Source organism: Passer domesticus, chromosome 2 (assembly GCF_036417665.1).
Source record: "Passer domesticus isolate bPasDom1 chromosome 2, bPasDom1.hap1, whole genome shotgun sequence".
Taxonomy (NCBI): Eukaryota; Metazoa; Chordata; class Aves; order Passeriformes; family Passeridae; genus Passer; species Passer domesticus.
In genome coordinates, this window is record NC_087475.1 from 119160756 (window position 1) to 119181425 (window position 20670).

Genomic DNA, 20670 nt, shown 5'->3' on the forward strand with positions numbered 1-20670 from the left:
GCATGTGTGGGGCCTGACTGAAGGCAGAAACAGCTGCTGTTTGGGTAGAGCCTCCTTTGATGGTGGTACACAAGCAAGCCAGACTTGTGACACTCAGACAAAATGTCCAAAACACAGATGAGTCTGCACAGCCTGAAAAGAACAGGTGGATGCAGCTCTTTGGGTTCTCTTGCAAGGTGTACTAGTAGTGATTCTTTGCCTTTAGGACTCAGTATCTTTAGTTGTTATCCTGCTGTAAGCAACAATTTCTCCCCCAAACCACACATCCAGGCAAAATCTGAACTTCAGTAAGAATAACAAAAACCACAAGTAAGAGAATACCGAGAGATAGTAATGTATTTCATTTTAAACAGAATGAGATTTGGAAATTGCCTTCTATTCATTTGCCTTTTAGCAGCATAACAAACTGGAGTAAGCACAGCAAGTCCTGCTTGGACCTCATCTCAATGCAAGCAGCACACTCGTGGATGGCCATCAGCTTGCACACCACATGCACAAGGTGGGGTGGTTACAGGTCAGGAATGCTGTGCGTTGGTAAGATTGTGTGGGACAACGCATATGGCACCTGCTGACACCCTACAGACACTTTCCAATACCTTACTCCTTCAGGAACACCACATAAACACGTGAAATTCCTCATTCTGAGATTTACAACGTACGGGTGGGCAGATTGCTGTGCCCACATGGTGCCTCACTGAAGCCAGCGTGGCTTCATGCAGGTGCAGCTGTCCATATGCATGTAGTAAAGTGCAGGCTCAGAACTCATGCTTACACTTATAAAACAGAAATAAAATCAAAGGCACAAGAAAAAGAAACTGCTTTACACTTTCCCTGCACTCTAAATAAATGAATTTTCTGGAGAGAAATAACAGAACTGATGCTGGTTCAATTTCTCTCTCTCTCTGGATAGATGCCTGAGGAAATGTCTCCCCAGAGTAGCTTGAAAAAGGCAGCAGCACATATTTTTGCTTGCAAACCAAGGATATTGGAGTAATGGTAATCTAGTCAGAGTAAACTATAAAGAAGTATGATTCACTACTGCCGAATCTATTTTGACTTCTTTATGTATACACGGATCCTTACAAAGAAAAGATCTTGGCTGCAATATGCCTCGCTTTGTCAGGTCCTCCAAGTTAGGCTCGGGGAATGTGTGGGAGTGGCACAAAGCAGACAGCTGTTCCTATAATCTTTACTAACCTCCTGTTTCGTAACTGCTAGGTCATATTATACAGCAAGCACATTGTAAGTATTACCTTTCAAAGCAACTCTGCCTATACAGTTGTTGCTATGAGGATACTCTATGCTGGCATACGGCACACAAAGCAGAGCTTCTGCAGTCTGAAGAAGAAAGAAAATGGGTCAGAACCTCTGTCTCCTCTCACACTCAGAAAATACAAGCCCCATTTTAGCCACCTGAATTCTCAGTTCTGAGGCTGGGAGTCACAGATGCAGACTCATTAAAACAAAGTGTTTCAGTATGCTGTTCACTTTGAATGATGCCAGTTCATCACCTTAGCATTGATTCAGAAGCCCCTTCCCATGAGCCAGCAGAGACTCACAGAACTTATTTCATCAGTTTTCGCATTTAATTACTTAGTCTCATTTGCTGCTTTGGTGTTTGAGAAACCTCAGAGGACAGCAAAGCTTAGTGTCATGACAGAAGCCATTTTCAAAGAAAGATTATCTCCCCCCCTTTTCTTCCAATTGCATATAATTTCCAGTTTTTAAAAGGATAAAAAAAAAAAAAAAGAAAAGGAACCAACAAAAAGCAACCTAGCCAGCAGCCAGGCACATGTCACCGTGATATTAGGGATGCAGCATCATTGTTCTCATATACCCCCTCAGCATTCTTATGTGGATTTCCAATACAGGCAGATCTTCAAAACGGTTTTCCTCAAAAAACATCTATTTTTGACAGAGATAGCAAGGCTTTTAGATGGCAAAGTTAAGCTGCAAACTTGGCAGCCACTTCCATATTTCATCTTTCTGGCAGATATACAACCACTTTCCTATCACATTTGAAGTTAATATACTGGGGAATTTATTCTTTTCCCACTCAACATATACACGACAGATAACACAGAGAATGCCAGGGCAGACCATGATTCCACTCTGTTATGGTTTCACAACACAAGGGCAGCCCAGAAAGACCATACACAATTCTCTTGCCACTTCGTATATTAAATATACATTGCACAAATGAATTAGATTTAGGAGTTTTTGCTTCACTGGGTATTTTAACAGCCAGAATAACACTTGTGGATTAGAAGACAGTTCAGACCGGCTTAGCTACAGCAGCAGGGCAGAGCACAGACCACAGACCTGCGTGCGGCCTCCACAAGCATTCCTTTCTCCTCGCCTGAAGAGTAATCCATCATGAAAGCTTGTTTGATTTCCATAATAGAAAACAGTTCAAGAATATAGCAACATATTTTCCAGTCCCTCGGTTGAAACTGAGTATTTTCTAGTTTTAAAAAAAGTTGTCTAAGGGTTTTGTGAGAAAGGTCTGTCAAGCCCATTGTTTGGGGACTACTTTTAAGCCCCTGTTCTTCAATTTCCTGAGTCGTGCCTTAAGCGGCAGGTTGTAATCACTTCCATACTTCACAATATTTTAAATATGCCTATTTCAATCTACAGTCATAAAAAAAGAAGACGAAAAGAGTGAAGTACAGCAGGTTTGATTTTCTAACCATTAGCCATTTTACAAACAATATGGAAAGGGTATGACCTGCAACAGCTTTTTTTTTTTTTTTCCAACTCCTTTTTAATAATGTTTTATATAACAAATACAAAACACTGAAAAGTTTAGTGTTTAAGATGTCTTTTCTGTCAGGTATTTATTGAAAAAGATGATTGGTAAAAGCCACATTTTCTTATTTTTTATCCTCCCAATAACTTCTTTTTCTACAAGTGAAGGAAAGGGCTTGCTGCTATTTTGTTTCCCCTTCTGGAATTAGTGCTTTTACGAGCTAAAGATGCAGAAGAGTATCAAATCATCCACTAAAGCTCAGTGCTCAAGAGGAAGAGAAACAAAAGCTTTACTGTGTCTATGAGTCTTCCTCTCTTCCAGACCGAAAGCTTCTGAAGCAACTTTTGTTTTATATTAATTGATCAAAAAAAGTCAACTGTGAGTTTTATCTGTTGGTGTCTTCTACAGGAAAAAAAGCTAATCTAGATTTATGCAAAAATGTACAAGGCATCAGCAAAAACAATTGCAACATTCTTAAGAAAGTGGAGTAATTTGAAGACATGAACTACATACAAGCAAACTTAAGCGTCCTCCTGTACACACTAATTTTTGAGAAATTGGAGTCAACTATCAAAACCTTTAGGTAACTCCAATAACACTTAAAACAATTCTAGTTAAGAGCTTTTGGACTGAATATTGAACACAGTTTACAGCACAAAGCAAAAGACAATGTATTCTGAAGTAGTGCAAAAGTAGTTGCATTTTATAGTGACCCAGTTAAAACTTCTTTCTCCATGAAAATCTGCATAAATACTCTATTCCTAATATTCATAGAAATAGGCTTCAAGCGTATCACTCATCTGTTATATTGGTCTGCCATCTGTAGGCCAGTGAGAAAATTCTTTCCTCCTGGAATTTTAGATTGCTTCATTCTTCACCCTGCATTTTTGAGTAGATAGCAATCAGAAGCATTACCGTCCTGTACACATCATAAAGAGCTGATTTGCAAATCACTCCAGATACTTGATCATCACTAGGCACTTAACACTCCCCACCCAAGAAACCCCAAGATGCACAGTTAGTCTTTTAGCCTCAGATCTAGGTTACACCAGGATTATTGAAGGGTGGACTAGAGCCTCAGGAATGGTCATTTATATCTTCTCAGCCCTGTGTCTTTAAGAATCTTATCCTTACTATGCTGAACTGTACTTTCATTATATATGCGTGTGCATTTTTATATATGAGAACACATTCTTGCATCCTGCATGATTTCCCTGTGGGTTGCTTCCAAGTGTCACACAGAATGTTTTTTGAGAGATGCCACATAAGTAAAAGAAAAATCCAACAGCCTTATGATGCAAAATTCTCTCTTTTGGATGTCCTCAGTCAACCTCATCTGCAATTAGATGTGAGCACTCAGATTCTGCAGGGAACAGGAACTGCTGTGTCTGCATGTCATGCTCACAGATGTCACTTAGACTGCTTGGTAGGAACAAGTGTTCCCTTGGAAATTACTCCCTTTCTAGCTGTTAGGATAAAAGAAGATTAAAAAAAAAAAAAAAACAAACAAAAAAAAAAAAAAACAAACAAAAAAACCCCCACCCTCCAGAAGAGTTGAGACAAGGCACAGGTAGAAGGCTCAGTGCCAGAATCTCCCAGATTTGGGAAGGTTGTCTAGCACATTCCAGGGTGTAAATTAAGTTATGGTCCACTAGGATTGTTGTGTATCACACCAGACACACAAAAATTCTCCTTAGACTCACGTGTTCTGCACTGCAGTGACAAGATATTTAAGGATAAATTACTTGGAGGAATTTTTTTTCCCCATATTTCACAGCCCTTCTGGAATGAGAAGCAAAGGACTCTTTAGGTTTAAAAATTGGTGAATAGTTTCATGCAATATGCATCAGTGATAATCAGCAATTGTAATGATCATGACTCCATTGCTGAAGCATGGAAGAAACTGGATACAGATTTATAATCTGTAAAATCGGAAACTCTTAATGAGTCTGTGGTACTGATGAAGCAAGAGATGATCTTTTTGTTCAGACATTTCAGACCACTAAAATCTACTCTGCACAGTCTTGCCAAGTCTTGTACAGCAAAGAACATCTGCACTGCACCATATCTTATTGATCTGAGTGCAGAAATGTCTTGGCTGGTGCTGAACAGCTGAATCACTGGGGATATAGAAGTAGCTGAGGAGTCCCTGCTCAAACCAGTTCCAGTGGGATTAGGCTCCTTCCATGGCTCTGGCCACTAGAGCTGTCTAAAGCTGTGCTGCACAGCACTGACGCATAAACATTCACTTGGAGCAGTTTATATTTCCAACAGTCGGATTCTTTTTTCCATATATTGTGCTTTTACTGTCTCTTTGTGTGTCTCTACAGCTGGTGGATGTGGTCAGCACAGTTGGAATTTGTGCCCAAGTCTGAAAAAAGTCAACTATTACAAAGGAATAAGGAGGATTAAAATCCTGCACAAAACCTCCAAAAATTACACCCTACTTTGTGATTCCCCACACTTATCTCTTCATATAATAGACTGCATTTTTTTGAAACATATCTGTTGCTGAAAATATAGACCTGTTATTCCAGCCTTTACTTCCTAAAATTTAAAGGTGAAATATTTAGTCAAATCACCTACTTCAAAGCACACTATAATATTTTCTTTCTGAAAGCTGCATTGAATTTCTCATCCAGAAATACACTTTAAACACAAAACCATAAAATATAGGCCATATTACTAATTTATTTTTTAAAAATTCAGAAGAAAACCCTGCCAAACTTAATGTCATCAATACACTGTGCTCAGTTCTGCCTTGGATGGCAGAATCTGGAATTTTACCTCACTTTCAAAAGAGCACAAAAGGAGTTTTCCCACACTTCTAAAAACCAAAGTAGTGCCCCAGAGGAAGAGAAAAGGGGGTCAATATTCTTGCAGCATATCCTAAAGTGTAATTTCTGGAGATTACCGCTATAATTAGCAGAAGCAAGTACAGACAGCCTGAATCTATCAAATGGGCATCCTCATTCTTTAGGGCACTTTGGGCTTATTATTCATCAAGAAAAAACAATACCTATAGCTTCCCAATCCCATCTGAGCACCTTAGCACGGATCTAATTCCAAATTAATTTACAAAACCCTACTATATTGGCATGGTCTCAAAAAAAGACCAGTAAATATTATAATGAGGATTCACCAGTAAATCAGATCAAAGATTCAAGAACCCTCTTTCAGACAGTGTCAAAAAACTTCCTGCACTTCAATACAGAACTGATACTTCCCTTGAATAATCAGTATCCCATACATGGTGATCAGCTTTAGAGGTACTTACTCAGGGCCATTTTTTAATTAAATATTCTCAGGGCTTTGTTTCTTTCCCTCCTTCTTTACAGTCCTAAAGATATTGTCTTCAGAACTTGTTTGGACTCTTGCTAGTTTACAGCCTCCAAATTCTCCTTTGGAAGGGAATTCCACAGTGCAACTGCTTCTGGTAGCAGAAGCATATACTTTCATGCATAAAATGAATAAATAAAGAAACTTAAAAAAATGTCCTCCCCTCTCCCATCTGCCCCTATCCTTCAAAACCCCCAGATTAAAAACCCAACACAGGCTCTGATTTTCACCTAATTTCTTCTGAACCTTGGACTGGAGGATTGCACTGTGTAGGCAACCGAGCACTTTGGCTCAGACTACCAGACAAGTTTTTTTAATCTAATCCTAAATTGCCTCAGGAGTAAAGAGTGTTTCAAAGTACAGACTGCTATAGCAAAAAAACAAATTTAGCCCTAATGCGGAGAAATGTTAAATCCAGAGGAGGATTTTCTATTGTGCAGAGCACAGCTGTGGCTGAAGTGTCCCACAACAAGACACAGCATGTGTGCAGTCCACAGCTCCAACATGAACGTGGCTCATGTCCTGGCCAGTGACAAAAAATTCCTTGTGACTACCACATGATTATATCTGTCACAAATTCCAGGCTGAACAGGAGAAAATCTGGGTCTGGAAATTTGAACTGTCATTCAGAACTTGAGACAATGAGGTATGTTTCCAATCATTTCACTTTTCAAACAGACTTGTTTTCCTGTAGAAGCCTGCCTGTGGCAAATAAATTGGAAACAAATCTGAAAGTTATATCGTTGCACACCTGTGAGCTAAGTGAGCCTCTGCAAGTCTATTCTCACAGCTTGAAAACTGAGAGCACATAAACCTGCTGTGATCTCAGGTGAGATGAGGTGATCTCTGATGAAGGACCAATTGGATTATTGTAAACAACTACCACTTAAGATTAGCCCTTTTCCTAGAACACCACTACAAATACGAGTTATGGGGTTCAGTGTGGGGATATCTGGGCAACTACTCTGTGGTTTGTAGCCCAGTGAAAGTTAGACTACATTTTCTGATTACTTTTTTGGAAGTAACAGCCCTTCTATACTTACTTCTGTATTGAAATATATATACATGTATACACACACAGACACAGACTTGCTGGTCAGTACAGGTGTCCTGTGGCCTAAATAAAACCCACCTCTTGATTATATGGAAGACAAGAACAACATTAACTTTGAGAAGAGGACAAACAATATTGTCTGAATTTTCACAACTTCTCTTGCCTCAAAACTGCCAGACCTCAATATATTCCAATACTTGACTGTTCCAGCTGTGAAAACAAACTTTTCAAAGTTCTCAAACAGCAGGCTTTCACATTTCTGGGAAATAAAACACTACTAGTTGTTTTATTTATGGTATCTTTGCTTTATGACAGTTAATGAGCTGTAATTTTATAAAAGAGAACAAAAACAATACTTCATGCCATCACAAATAGCCATCAGCATTATTTATTGCAGATGTTTTAATCCATTGTGGTAATAATGAAACATTCATTGTTTTGCTACCCTGAGCTATCTGTGAGAAATTTAAAATGACAAAAGCTCAGTCTCCCTTTCCCTCCCTGAAGTTCTTGCTCCTTTCCAGAAGATTCTGTTGTGGAAAAGATAATGACGTGCACGGTAAAAAAACAACATAGTGGAGGAAACAGCCGATGTACGAAAATAGTTTCCTGATGAAGTCTAACCAATGCTTTCTGCAGAATGCAACTGTTTGGTAGACAAACAGGACATTATATTTGTGATTAAAATCTATTAAATCCTCTACTCCATGACATTAATGTAAAGGAATGTTTCATAGCATTTTGTCAGTGGTTTTAGTATTGTAACTGCAAGACTTCAAAGAGCAAGTTGAAAACCATCAATTGAGATGCATGCAGCCTCTGTTCTGATCAGCAACTCCCATGGCTGTTCAGTGATCTGATCAAACCCAAGGAGACAGGTTCACACAAGCCAGAAAACACCTGCCAGTTGTGGCCATGCTATCAGAGAGCAGTACATTGACCCAGCGTCCCGAAACTTAGCCAGCAGCTCTGCACTGTAACCTGCTTTGAATCAGCAAAGAGTTCAGTGCTGGAACCTGCAAAAAAGCAGCTCCTTCTTGGGGATTCTTTGGCTTCATATCTACTAAGCAGTGATAGAAATCTGGGATTATTTTACCACTTGAGCTGCAACTACTTTCTCTCAAAATCATCAGAGGCAAATAAAACCCAACCAAGTCCCTGAATAAGTACATTTTAAAAGAAATCTAATTAAAACTTATTTTATGAATACTCCCCCTCTTCAGGACTGCAGGCTGAGTCTGTAACTGCTGTGCTGAAGCATGGTAGTAACACACAAGCAAAGAGCTTGAACATATCTTTATGAATATTCACAGAGCAGAATAGGAGCTGTATGAATGTGAAATCACATTCAATGTAGTTGGCAGCTTTGGTGTGTTCTTTAGCAATTTATAGGTTTTTCTCCAAATGCTAACCTTCTGAAACAGGTGTAAGTAAGCTGCAAGGCACTGACATTTGGATTTTAAATACCATACCTGTAAGATTACAACATATTTTCCAGGAGCTGTACAAATAATCAGGAACACACTTCCAAGCTGGTGCTGCGTGCATACATAGAAGAGATTTGGGCTTTTGGGCTCTACTCGTCTTCAAGATCAAAACTCTCAAGTGACTACCTATAACATTTCACTTGAAGTAAATGGTAGAATTAAGGGTCACATCAGGCAAAGCTGGGCTCAGACTGGCTAAACTGGAAAGTTTAAGGAGGTTTTTTTTGCTAAATAGAACCAAAGGAGTTTTAACAAGCTACAGCTTAGAGCAACTCTAACACTTCTCTGCTGCATCTCAGTTGAAAACAATTTAAAAAAATCAAGCTGCTGTGAAAGCTGCTGAGAAAAACAGATGCGCATATCACATCTGATATCACTTCTCAAAATTTCACGCAGATGTATTATTGCTTTATTGATATTTATCTAACTCTTGCTAAAATAGAGAGGTTTAATCTTAACTGTTTCCATACATGTTTGGAAACCTACATATTCAGATCTCCTCTAACCAGCTAATGAGAAGCTGCTTTCTGCTGCTTTTTATTCCAGAGCCTCATTTTGTCATACTGAGTTTATAGCTTACACTTTTTCTCTGGAGAAAGTAACAATTATCCAAGTACTGAGTAAATGCTTCTGGTGTATGTGAGAGACATATGTGCTGCTGTGCATGCTTTACATGTACTATAAATTTGTTTTCCAGCTCTGTCACAAAAGAATTCATTCCTGTTGGTAATTCATTACTCAGCCATTGAACAGGTCCTACTTGGCAGACTACTTACCATCAGAATCTACTTTTTAAAATATTTACTTCTCTATATAAGTGATGGAGATTGCTGTGTGTAATCTTAAGCCTGATTTATTGTTTGGTAATACCTTATTCTTGCTTAGTGAGTAATATCACTTAAATGCAAACCAGGACTTTTTATTGGAGCACAGAGACTCTGATTTTCTGAGGTGGTTTCAGTACACTATTGTGTAACTGCATTTTTCTAGGTCACATGTCAATGAGATTGATCTGACTGTAAGCATTCAGTTGTTCCCTAAGAAACATACTTTATTGCATGCTTTCCCCGTGTCTGAGAAACCTTTTCCTGGCTGCTTTGGATTTATGTATTCCTGGGTACATTCTTGGCTCTTAGGACATTTTATGTTTCATTGAGGACCCCAGGCCCATAGCAGAGATATGATGCAAATAAATGTTGTTGCACGTTGAGTGGTCCAAAGGCAAACTTTACTCTAATGAGCTTAATTTCCCTAGGCTCCCCTTACTGGCTCCTGCAGCAGAAACTCTCTGCTGAGAGGCTTTGGAGAGAGAGGCTAAATCCAGCCATTACAGAAACACCACCCTTATTTAGTTACTACCTTAATTGACTTATACATCTGGTCTCTTGGACTCCAAACAAAATGTTAAATCATTTGATTGTTCTGCAACCCAGAGAAAACACATTTTCCTCCAGCTGAAAAAGCTGCTGTAGGTTTTGTGAAGCTGCTTAAGTCCTGAAAACAAAACTTAAATTTTTATTTTCTTATTTGTTCCTTGTAAGTGGCTATCGTTGTGAGAACTAGGTACTGGAAAGCATTCTTGCACATTAGGAGACAACATGCTGCTGTATATATAAACACAATCATGTAGAACTATCACCAGAACCTGTGCTGAAGAAGTTTTATCAATAAAGAAATGCTTGTGTTAATCCAGAGTTACATTTGCTTTCTACCTCCTCTGCAATGTCCTCAAAAGCCCACATATGCCCAGATATTTATGGATTGCCCCTATTTCCCTAGCTGCTCATAACATATGGCAACACTGTCAGTAATCATCATAAAATACATGGAGAGCCAAGAACACGTACAAGGGATACCCATATATAGACTTTGCACTCTATACTGACATATCAATTTATCTTTTTTTTTTAGCAACACCATGTTCTCATGAGCAAGAATCTCATGACAAGAATCTGTAAGGCTACTAATTTTCTGTGTGGCTTTTGCAAATTCTTACACACGTTTTGTCTATCATTGAATTTGTCTGTGTAGTAAAAACAACAAAGAGAGAACTATTTACAGCACCTGGCAGGGATATGAAGAAAATGGATCAATTAATGTCTTTAGACACTACAGTTCCTATGAGGTTGCTATATTGTATTTCTTGGGCTGGAGCTACTTCAGAAACAAAATGCTATCACAAAAGGAGGCTGGGTTCCAGGACAAACTAACTCTTCAAATTGCCTTCTGAGGAAGTACTATTAGTTGACCACTGATGATTCCTATAGTTAAGTGACACTAAGATAGAAAAGGAAAATTGGCTCATTCTGATGGAACACATTTTCACAGAGCAGAAGGTGCTGCAGCTGCAGAGGGAAAGAGGGAGAAGTTCTCAAAGAATGTGTCAGGAAACAAATCAATTGTATTTTCTGTTCTCTAGATACAGGATAATTCTTTCCAAAGTAAATATGGTCTAGACCAAGGCATCCACAGCAACAGAATAATGGACAATACTTTACAAAATATGATGATATATTGAATATACACCAAATTCACAAATTAACCTTACCTGACTCACTGTTTGAGATTTTAATATTTAAGATTAAAAAGGGAGAGGTGGGAACTTTCTAATCTGAGTGGAATAAAATGCATGTCAAATATTTTCTTCGGCACCTGCCACATCACTTTCATATTTCTCTAACAGTTCATATGAAAAGGTTTTCTGAAATACAGCAGACACCCCAGGGAGACAATCTGACAAAACAGGCTCAAGTCTGCATCCCCCAGCACAATAGCATCATTGCTTCTCAGTCTACAAGTTCCACATTATCTGGGAGGTGCTTATGTACACAGACTATCAGATGTCCAATTAAAGCTTAAAGGTGCTGCATATAAAATGCAAACTAAAATGTTTACAGTCATTAAAAAGAAGACATTAATGTCATAGTGTGATATGAAACTAAGCAGGCTCTGCTAAAAAAACAAACACTGCTATTCAGGGCCATGTGATTTTTAAATCAAATAAACCCATCAGAAGCTGGCATGTAAAACTGTTATATTCCCAGTGATCTCAAGAAAAAAAGAAAAGCTAAGTCAGTGAGGGTTTATTTTCAATGAAACAAGTAGTTAAATTCTTATATTGCTGAACACACACACACACACACACAAAAGGAAAACAAACAAAAAAAATTTTATTGGTACCTGAACATTAACAAATCACACCAATATATGTTAAAGAAACCAGAAATTGATTGTGAGAAAAATATTGTCTTTGGATACTGTTGGAAAGGCACAACTGGTATTAAGAAAGAAAAATATTATATTTGTAAAATTTTACTGAAAGAACTAGAAACAGCAAAAAGGATTGGGATATATATTTATTAGATTCTTTGTTTTTGGTTTGGTTTTTTTGGCTTTTTTTTTTTAAGGAAGACTTACACAGAGACTGTATATTAGACAGAGTAAGTTAAAAATACATTTTAAGTAGTATCTTAAACACCAAGCATAAAATTAACATCTTGTTACAATGCCCTGTAACCTACTCTGTTTTAATTCCTAATGTTATGTGTTGCTTTCTCTTTACACAAAACAGTAGTCTTTCTCCATTAACAATACACAAGGCCCCATCTGTTTCTCATTAAACACCCTGCTTTTTCTATAGTGTGTTGTGTTTCTGTTGCTGAAATCTCTCTGAGAATAAAAGGGTTCCATAACTAAGGATTTGGGTACATTCTCAAAGCCTCCTCAGCTCTAACTCGCACAGAAAAAGAAGGGTGGGCAGATGGGAGACATTTCCTTTTCACTGACCCTAAAGAATCCCCACGTGTCTCCTCACCAGGGCCAGCCAAATGTACCCCAAGAAGCCCCAAAACCTGAAGGGATTTCTCTGTGCACTGTAGGAGAGTCAAGATTTGTTCTGGAAGAGTAGGGATGAAGGGAAGAAAAAGAAAGAGACCTCCACAAGGTCCCTTCAGCAAAGTCTGTTAAGGAGAAAAGGCTAATAAAGATGGAGGGAAGAAAAGCAAGTCAGTTTTCTGGACTGCAATGTATCACAGGAACATTCCACAGGGGTAATTTCCCAGTTTGACAATCCAGCCCATTGGGCAGGTTGAAACATATTAAAACCTTGATGAAAGCCAATATAATTGAGAGTAGCAAACTGATTGATTCTGTACCCATGTAAAAGAATAGCAAATAAATGTAATTGTAACAGTACAGTTTTCAGCTCAAGTCCTCACAGGCAATGTTTCATATTAAGATTTACTAGACAGCATACCCAGGATTTAATTTTTGTGATTCATGCATTTCTCACACTTATTGCTCAAATATAGACTTCTAGTATGTTGTGATTGCTCACTGCCTATCTCCACCCAAGTATGCAGTTTTGTTTGTAATTTCAATCGTACGCAGTCTTGAGTAAAAAAAGACTGACTCACCAAAGACTCTGCAGAACAAAAACCATGTTACAAAAGATAAAAAGCATTTTGCCTTAGTCAGTTTGCATCACAGAAATGACAAATGATGCTGTATCACGGCACCAAGTAAAACTACTGATGATAAATAAATGATCTCATGCACCCTTTATTATCTAAGAAGCCATAGTGATTTTTATAAATATAATGCATATAAATACAGAAAATACATTTCTGAACACTGCATATGTGTTGCAAAATCCATATTCATTCATACCTGTATAAAGTTTCTTTAGGTAGCATGGATCTAGTCCCTGAGCTTGCTCTCCTGCAGTTTTGGAACAGTGAAAACAAGAAATGCAGCATTATCAACTACTTCCACTTTTGGAAGAGTCTTATTTGATGATTTTGTAGTCTAACACAAATATCCAAAGACTGCTGAGGAAACATGAAGTACATATTACCCTGGAAATGCTCTATGTGAGTCAAGTTGCATGCTTATCTTTTTGTTTCACTATTTTTCCTTTGTGCAACTCTTGGTTGACACTGAGTTCTACTTCTAAAAAAATGCATACAGCTTATCTAGACTTGATTGTGGTATCTTCATTAATCACTCACATAAAAATAAATATTTGTATGAGTATTTTCATATTGCCATAAGAATTTTTTTTTCTTTCATCTCTTTCAGCAGGGACACATTTATAATGACAGCAGTCCAGCATCATGCCATTTGCTTGATGTGGGAAAGTATGCTGACAGTGGGATTCCAGATTCACAGGAAGAGAGGAAAGGCAATCAAAAGGGAAGCATCACTTGAAGAGAAAAAGGAAACACATAGAGTGCTGTCATTCCCAAACTTTTCACACCTGCTCGTAGGCAGGGCACCTGTGACTCCCATCACAGGCCATGTCCTGGGCTTTCATCAGCAGTGGGACACAAAAAGTGTCCCAGTTACTGCTCTCAGCTCTGGAGGTGAGCAGTGACTGTTTCAATCTTGCTTGAGTTGGGAAAGAGCCTGAAAATGGAGGAGCTAAATGTATGTACAAGGCTTTAAGATTACCCTAAGATAAATGAGAAGGAAGTGCTCTTTTCTATTTCTTGAGACTTCTTAATCATGGATTTAGATGTTTGGAGTTAATAATGGTGGTTTTGGCAGGAAAGCCAAGAATTAGAGCACCCTAATCTGCTTATCTAGGTACTGGGTGGTCCTCATGTTCATCTTTGAATGCTTGTGCCTCATAATTCCATATATCTCCAAGCAAAAAGGAAGAGAGAGATGAATTATTGGTGAGCCTGGCTATCTAAGATAAGAATAAAAAAGGGAATGCAGTCCTGAGGATTTTAGTAGCTCATGTAGAGGATTGCGTTAACTCTTCCATTGTCCTTAGATCATAGCTTAAATAAAGTATTAAGAATAAAAAAGGATAAAGTTACTCTTGTAATTGTTTGAAATACATATAAAGTTTTATGAGTCAGCTACAGAGTGATTTAAAATAAATTGTCATTGAATATATTTAAAGGAGAATATATATAGGCTGGCTTTAAAAAATGGCACAGGAAGGTCCACAAAGGGAAATGGACAATTATCTCTCAACATCACTAAGTCATAAAAGGAACACCTTTTTTTTCTGTTATTCAGAAAAAAGAAAAGAAAAATAAAGTTTCTAAATGTTAGTAAATTTTTTTTTCACAAAAATATACTAAATAGAAGAAATTATGTTTTCTTCTCTTCAAGTACAGTAAGTACTTCAAAATCATTTAAGGGTCCTTTTAAATTTGTGGAGTGTGTTACAGAAATATAATCTCAGAGCAGCTTCACTGCCTATCTATCATATGCTACACTGAAATTAAATTCAATTCCATTCAAATTTATTGAAGGTCAAAAGTTTTGGGGCACCAAATGTTCCAAATTTTAATTACTCCAAATCTTTATGCTTTTATGAATCAATGTCATCCACTTTGATTTTGACTATAAAATCTCACTGAAACAATTTTAAAATAAAATAGTTCATTTTATCCTTAAAAACTTAGACAAATTGAAGTTCTAATAAATTTATTCTTAACATAAAAGATTATTTTCCAGATGCTACAGACAGTATCATGGAAGTGGGACACTCAAGTTAATACCACAGACTAAGTAGTTTGCATGAGGAACTGCAAATTAGTTAAATGTTAACTGCAGAAATAGTTTGTTTTATGCTCTTCCAGATTATGTTCTTTTCTCCTTCTTATCTGTCTTTTCCCTTTTCTTTACTTTCCTTTAGCCTTCAGCTATTTAACTGTCCCCTTTTTGTTTACTTCCAATTCTCTCTTCTTTTTCTCCCATTAAAATATTTCTCCTTATTTTCTTAATGTCTCTTTTCACCATCCCTCTAAGTTTCTTATCAGCCACATCTACTTCAGGAGAAAAAAAGGCTCCAGCATCTAAGGGCAACTGTCTTTTCTGTTCATAGTTATTTCTAGATACTGGGTTACTTGACATTAAAATGTCTGTGACAAAACACTTTCTTCTGTTGTGTGAAGTAAGATTTCATGTGAGAAATACAACTACCTGAAAGTGGGGGATGGAAATACTTTGAAAAATACCTCAAGGTTAGGAAAGTCTTTGTTAAACCTTTCTGGTTACATTTTGACTGCCAAAGATCACTAAATGGTTTTGATTTGCTGTTCTATTTAAAGCTTTCAAAGAAGCCTCTAGTGCCAGATGATAATATTAATATGCAAACTTGCAGATAAATTATTTGGTGCATATCAGGGTTAAATACTATAATAAAAGACAAAATTTGAACATCAAAGACCAATCTGTAGCCCTTCAAGAAGGACAAATATTTTACTCCCTTAAGATAAGGAACTTGCTAGTTTTTTAAAAGAACACTAATTTTTAACTGTATACCTGACAATTTTTTTTCATCAAATCAAGATAGTTCATCTGCGCAGAGAAATTAATCTCCTGTTTGTGATGTTCTTCCAGCAGTTGTTTGGCTGGAAATCCTAGTGGTCACTGCCATGTGGAAACATGGGCACACAGGCACTGATGTCCCTGGGCAGTGTCACCTGAGACCTCCTAATCTCTTTCAGTCCTGGTTTGATCCTTTTCTTTTCAAGCATGTTTTTATTTGAGGCAGGAACATTACTGTTAAATGTATTTTTTTTTTCCCTTTGGGGACCCATACAGGTAAAGCAACATATCAGATTTCTTTTCCTTCTTACTAAAACTACTTGAAAGATATATTTATTTGATAGTCAAACATAAACCATGGAACTACTTGCAAGACTTAACCCCAATGTAAAATTCAACTTGTCTAAATTGTGATCAGTCTGAGGAAACTTGGAAACACACAGCTAGATGTTGCCTTATAATAAAATTCAGGCTCTGTTTCCTTATCCATAGAGCACAGATAAAAATTATGAGTACTAAATATCATAAGAAATTCACAACCTATTAACCAATGAATGAATATCAGTAATATTTAGCAAAAAAAGTTAACAATTTCAACATATTCCCTCTACCTAGAAAATACAAGACTGGAACTGCCTGAGAAATTACTGACATGTTACTGACAAGATTTTAGCACCACAACAAAAAGATGTTGAAGCTTTTAACAGAGTAAAGTAGCTTTGTATGTGCCCACACATACCTACATACCCATGTATACATATCTGTGTGTATACAGATATAGATACATAGATATATATATAGATATAAACACACAAAGAATCAAGTATCTTTTTTTTTTACTATTTCTATATTAGTGGTATTCCTAATAATAATAATGGTTAAACAAAGACCATGATATTTGATATTTCTCGTTCCAACAACAGTAAATAAACCAGTTATGCTGATCCTAAGCATTTTACCTGAAATGCAAAATGAATTGAACAACAGAAAGAATAGTTCTAATGCCTTGTGAAATCTTAAAATGTCATAATTCTGTTAGCTCGTATGTTTATATTTCTACCAGAAATATGAAAGACACTTATCTGCTGCAGCTATTCACGATGGGAAAACTTTAAATTCTGACCTTTACATCCAAAACATGACCAAAAAATTATTGGTTTAATTCCTTTAAAATGAAAAGAAATTTATTCACAGATAAAGCAATTCTTATTAAGTTTTTCTAAAAAAGAAAATTACACATAGTACAAAAAAAATATTTAAAGGTATAAGTGTCAGAAAATATGCTTGTAAAGTCTTCAGTGTAAACATTACATGCTGTATATAGCAGTTAATAATAACCAGGATATCACTCTATAATACAGTTTTCTCAGAGATAGTAAGACAGTCTTAATACATTTCCATTTTGGTATCAAACCATGAGATTTCTTTGTATAATTTCAACGACCATAGGCATGTAAATCATAAAGTACACACTTTCAAACAGTAATTGTTTGCTTTCTTAAACATGAAGTGAATACATAGAAGTAACAACGTGCCAGAAGAAGACATCATTGCATAAGCAATTAACCAGTGCTATTTTTACATATTTAAATAGTTTAATATTATCTCCAAGATAAGTGCTCTTCTTTCCCTGTGCCCCCCCTACCCCAGAACGACAGATTCATATAGTGATAAGTCCCCTTATTTTCCTTCCATACTGTTTTTTGTTGCAGTTCTATTTGTAAGAAAATAACATTTATCTCCATTCTGCTGACTTCATTCAAGCTGCAATGGAGCAGAACCAGTCTACAGATTTCTCAGTTCTAAGATTCCCTATGGAAAAGTAAAGAAGAAAACTTCATCTGATGAGGTGTAAGCTCAGGTAAAGCAAATGCCAGCCACAGAAATTAAAGTTTTGTTGTTGTCCTTGCTGGACCTTGAAAAGAATTACTAAAATTGGATCATGACAGCTCTTCTGGACAACTTCTTATACCCCTTAATATACCATGATCCTTTTTGGAGAAGCATCACAGAGAACCTATAGAAAGGTTGTTCTGTCTTCTAAAAGACCCTTGGAGCAAAGATATTTTGAAATCTCTTTATATTGTAAATATAAATCACTTTTAAAACATTGCTAAACTGCTGCATCTGAATGCTTTAGTGAAAATTTTAGTTAAAAGATGCAGAAACCAGTCATGTCCCCTTTCATGTAATGTCATATTTTTTGGTTTTAGTTATAGAATTTGAGTGCAACCCAGTTAAACAGAAACATTCATCACAAAATCACAAGCATTTTCAGAATTATTTTTTCATTAGAATATTAACTATGATGTGCAAAAATGAACCAGCAAGAGAACATATTCAAGTGCGATGTCAACTGACAGGCAAATGTACAGCATTAACAGCAATCAACAAATATTCTATCAGCTATGAGTACACAACATTTTTTCTCTCAGAAATTAGCTCTCTACTACTCAGAGTATCCAGCTCTGCATGATAATCTGCATCCTCACTACTAGAGAAATTTTGTCATCATGGATAGCAAAGCCAAATAGTATACAAGGAATAGCATTCCTGTAAAATTTTCTTGTTCTTAGTGAGACTGCTGCTAAAATTTAAATAAAAGAAACACTAAAGCTAGTCTAAACATCTCTTAATTTCAAGGAGAGCTGATTCAGATACATAACTTTTAATACATTCCACAACTGATCTCTCTAAGCAATCAGGTAACACAATATTAAGGTGCTATAAAAACTGATTTACAGCCCATTTTTCCTTTAAACAAATATAGCAGTGTGCTAATGTGCTGGCTTGAGAGCACCCTGAGAGAAGAAAGCAAGTAATTTGAATCAATAAGGTCTAATAGCTAATACAGATGACATGAAATGTACTATTGTAGTTATGAAACAATTTTCAAACAGGTGGTGGTCTTACACTTCTGAATATTTGCATAATTTACTTGTTGTGGCTAAATGACATCCCAAGCTGATTAACTTTATTCATGCTTTTGTGAGACATTAATGTTTATATTACCATCTTTATATTACCATCTATTGAAATTCTTCATAGGAAAAAATCAGACTGAATACTCAAAATCAGAAATTTTCAAACACTTCAAGTCAATTAATCAAAACTGAATGTACAGTATTTTTACTCTTGCATCTAGCTTTTTTCATAACAGATATACAAATATTCATTCTAGAAGACCTTTTTACTGAGAAAGAAACATACTCTGGAAAAATTTCATTCTACATATTTCAGTTGTGCCTCAGTTTCCACAATGAGTAAAATAAAGGGCCCTTTTAATCATAACAAGTTCATATGTTCAAATATTTATAAGCTGTGGGTTGCTATTTTTGTGTATCCCTTATGCAAACATTCATGCCCTGCTAGTTTGGGCAGTGTAGGCTTTAGATGTAAAGTACCTGTGAGTGGGCAAGGCAGTTCTCACTTCCACTGAGTCCACCACCTCTTTCCTTAATGCTACTGATATGGGGACTGGGAGAAGCAGCAGATTTGCTGATATTTTGTTCATGCCTTAGGAAAAAAAATAATATTGCTCAAACTGCAGATGAGCTTCCAGATAAGAGGACTGACAAAATAACACCTATTCCAAGGATACCAACAGCCAGCCCTCCAAGTTCTGGTTTTTTTAGGGACTTCCATCACATATGTTGTTCAAGCAATCACATCACTTTTAGCTGAATTCAACAAAAAAAACCTTCATTCTATTTTCCTTCTTTCTTTTAGTAATCTAAGTGTTTCTAAAAAAGAAGAAGGGGAAAAAAACCCCAAAACAACAAAACAGAACCTCAGCAAATATTTACAGGCATAATGCTAATATTATGCTGCCCATCATGGGCATTCTTGTTTATAAATAGCTGGACAGGAAAAAGGAATAATGTCAGCGAGAACTGAGTTGCCCTTTAAATGGAAATAATCATCTGGTTATTTCAGTCAAGCAGTTGTGTATGCAGTAGGAAGTCTCACTCACAAATATTATGATGACTCATCTACTTTCCTTTCCTAATAGTAAATGCTCTTTTCTCTTTTTAAGTGCAGCACTGCTAAACCCTTCACAAGCTGCAATTCTACCTTACATCCCCTTACCTAAATATGCAGATTTTAAAGTACAGATATGCACTTATACCCATTAAATATTATAATCACTGGGGTTACAAGGTTCTTTCACACAAACTGCAGACCTGTGAGATTTGCTGCCTTTATCAAAGCTAACAACTGAAATAGCATGCAAAATGCTAAGATTATAAAGAGAAAAGGTGCAGCCTGGACTTCTCCCAAGTCCCTGGAAAGAGAGGAGTTAATAAGCACAGGCTGTTTAGAGAGCGTGCAGGGAGACCCAGGACTGTACTGCAGATGTGCGGAGCTCACGGAAGGTGTGGCCCGTGCCTTCCACATGCATATTTAAATACTAAAATTACATGGCCTTAAGGCTGCTATTAGAGAATAACCTCACAGTGAGGAAGAATTACACAGTGAAATGAGGCCTAACACATTTCTTCAAACAGAGAGCTGAGAAGAAGAAGAGAAGGAAAAGCCCGGGTTACTCACGATTCTTTTCACCTCTCCACCTTGACCCCGCTTTTATTCTAGGCACGACGTCCGCGGCAGCAGTTATGTCTATTAGCCCAAGCAGCAGCAGCAGTGACAGCACAGCCATGCCAGGTAACAAAAAAAAATAAATCACCTCTACCTGGAGTACTGCTAGAGATGAATTGGAGAAGACTTTCCTTAGTAATGAACAATTGGAG

The 20670-nt window shown here is 36.9% G+C and overlaps 1 protein-coding gene across 5 annotated transcripts in view; it reads right to left on the bottom strand.

Annotated features, from left to right (window-relative positions):
- ROBO1 (roundabout guidance receptor 1) overlaps positions 1 to 20670 on the bottom strand; it is a 674462-nt gene that overhangs the window by 462054 nt on the left and 191738 nt on the right. Inside the window, exon 1 of one of the 5 annotated variants that reach the window (XM_064410938.1) lies at positions 20471 to 20599. The exons of 3 other annotated variants lie outside the window; for them this stretch is intronic. In XM_064410938.1, the coding sequence (XP_064267008.1) occupies positions 20471 to 20579 (109 nt within the window). In that variant the 5' untranslated portion in view covers positions 20580 to 20599. Of the gene's footprint in view, positions 1 to 20470; positions 20600 to 20670 lie in introns of those variants that run through there. One more of the 5 variants, XM_064410936.1, reaches the window with a different exon arrangement.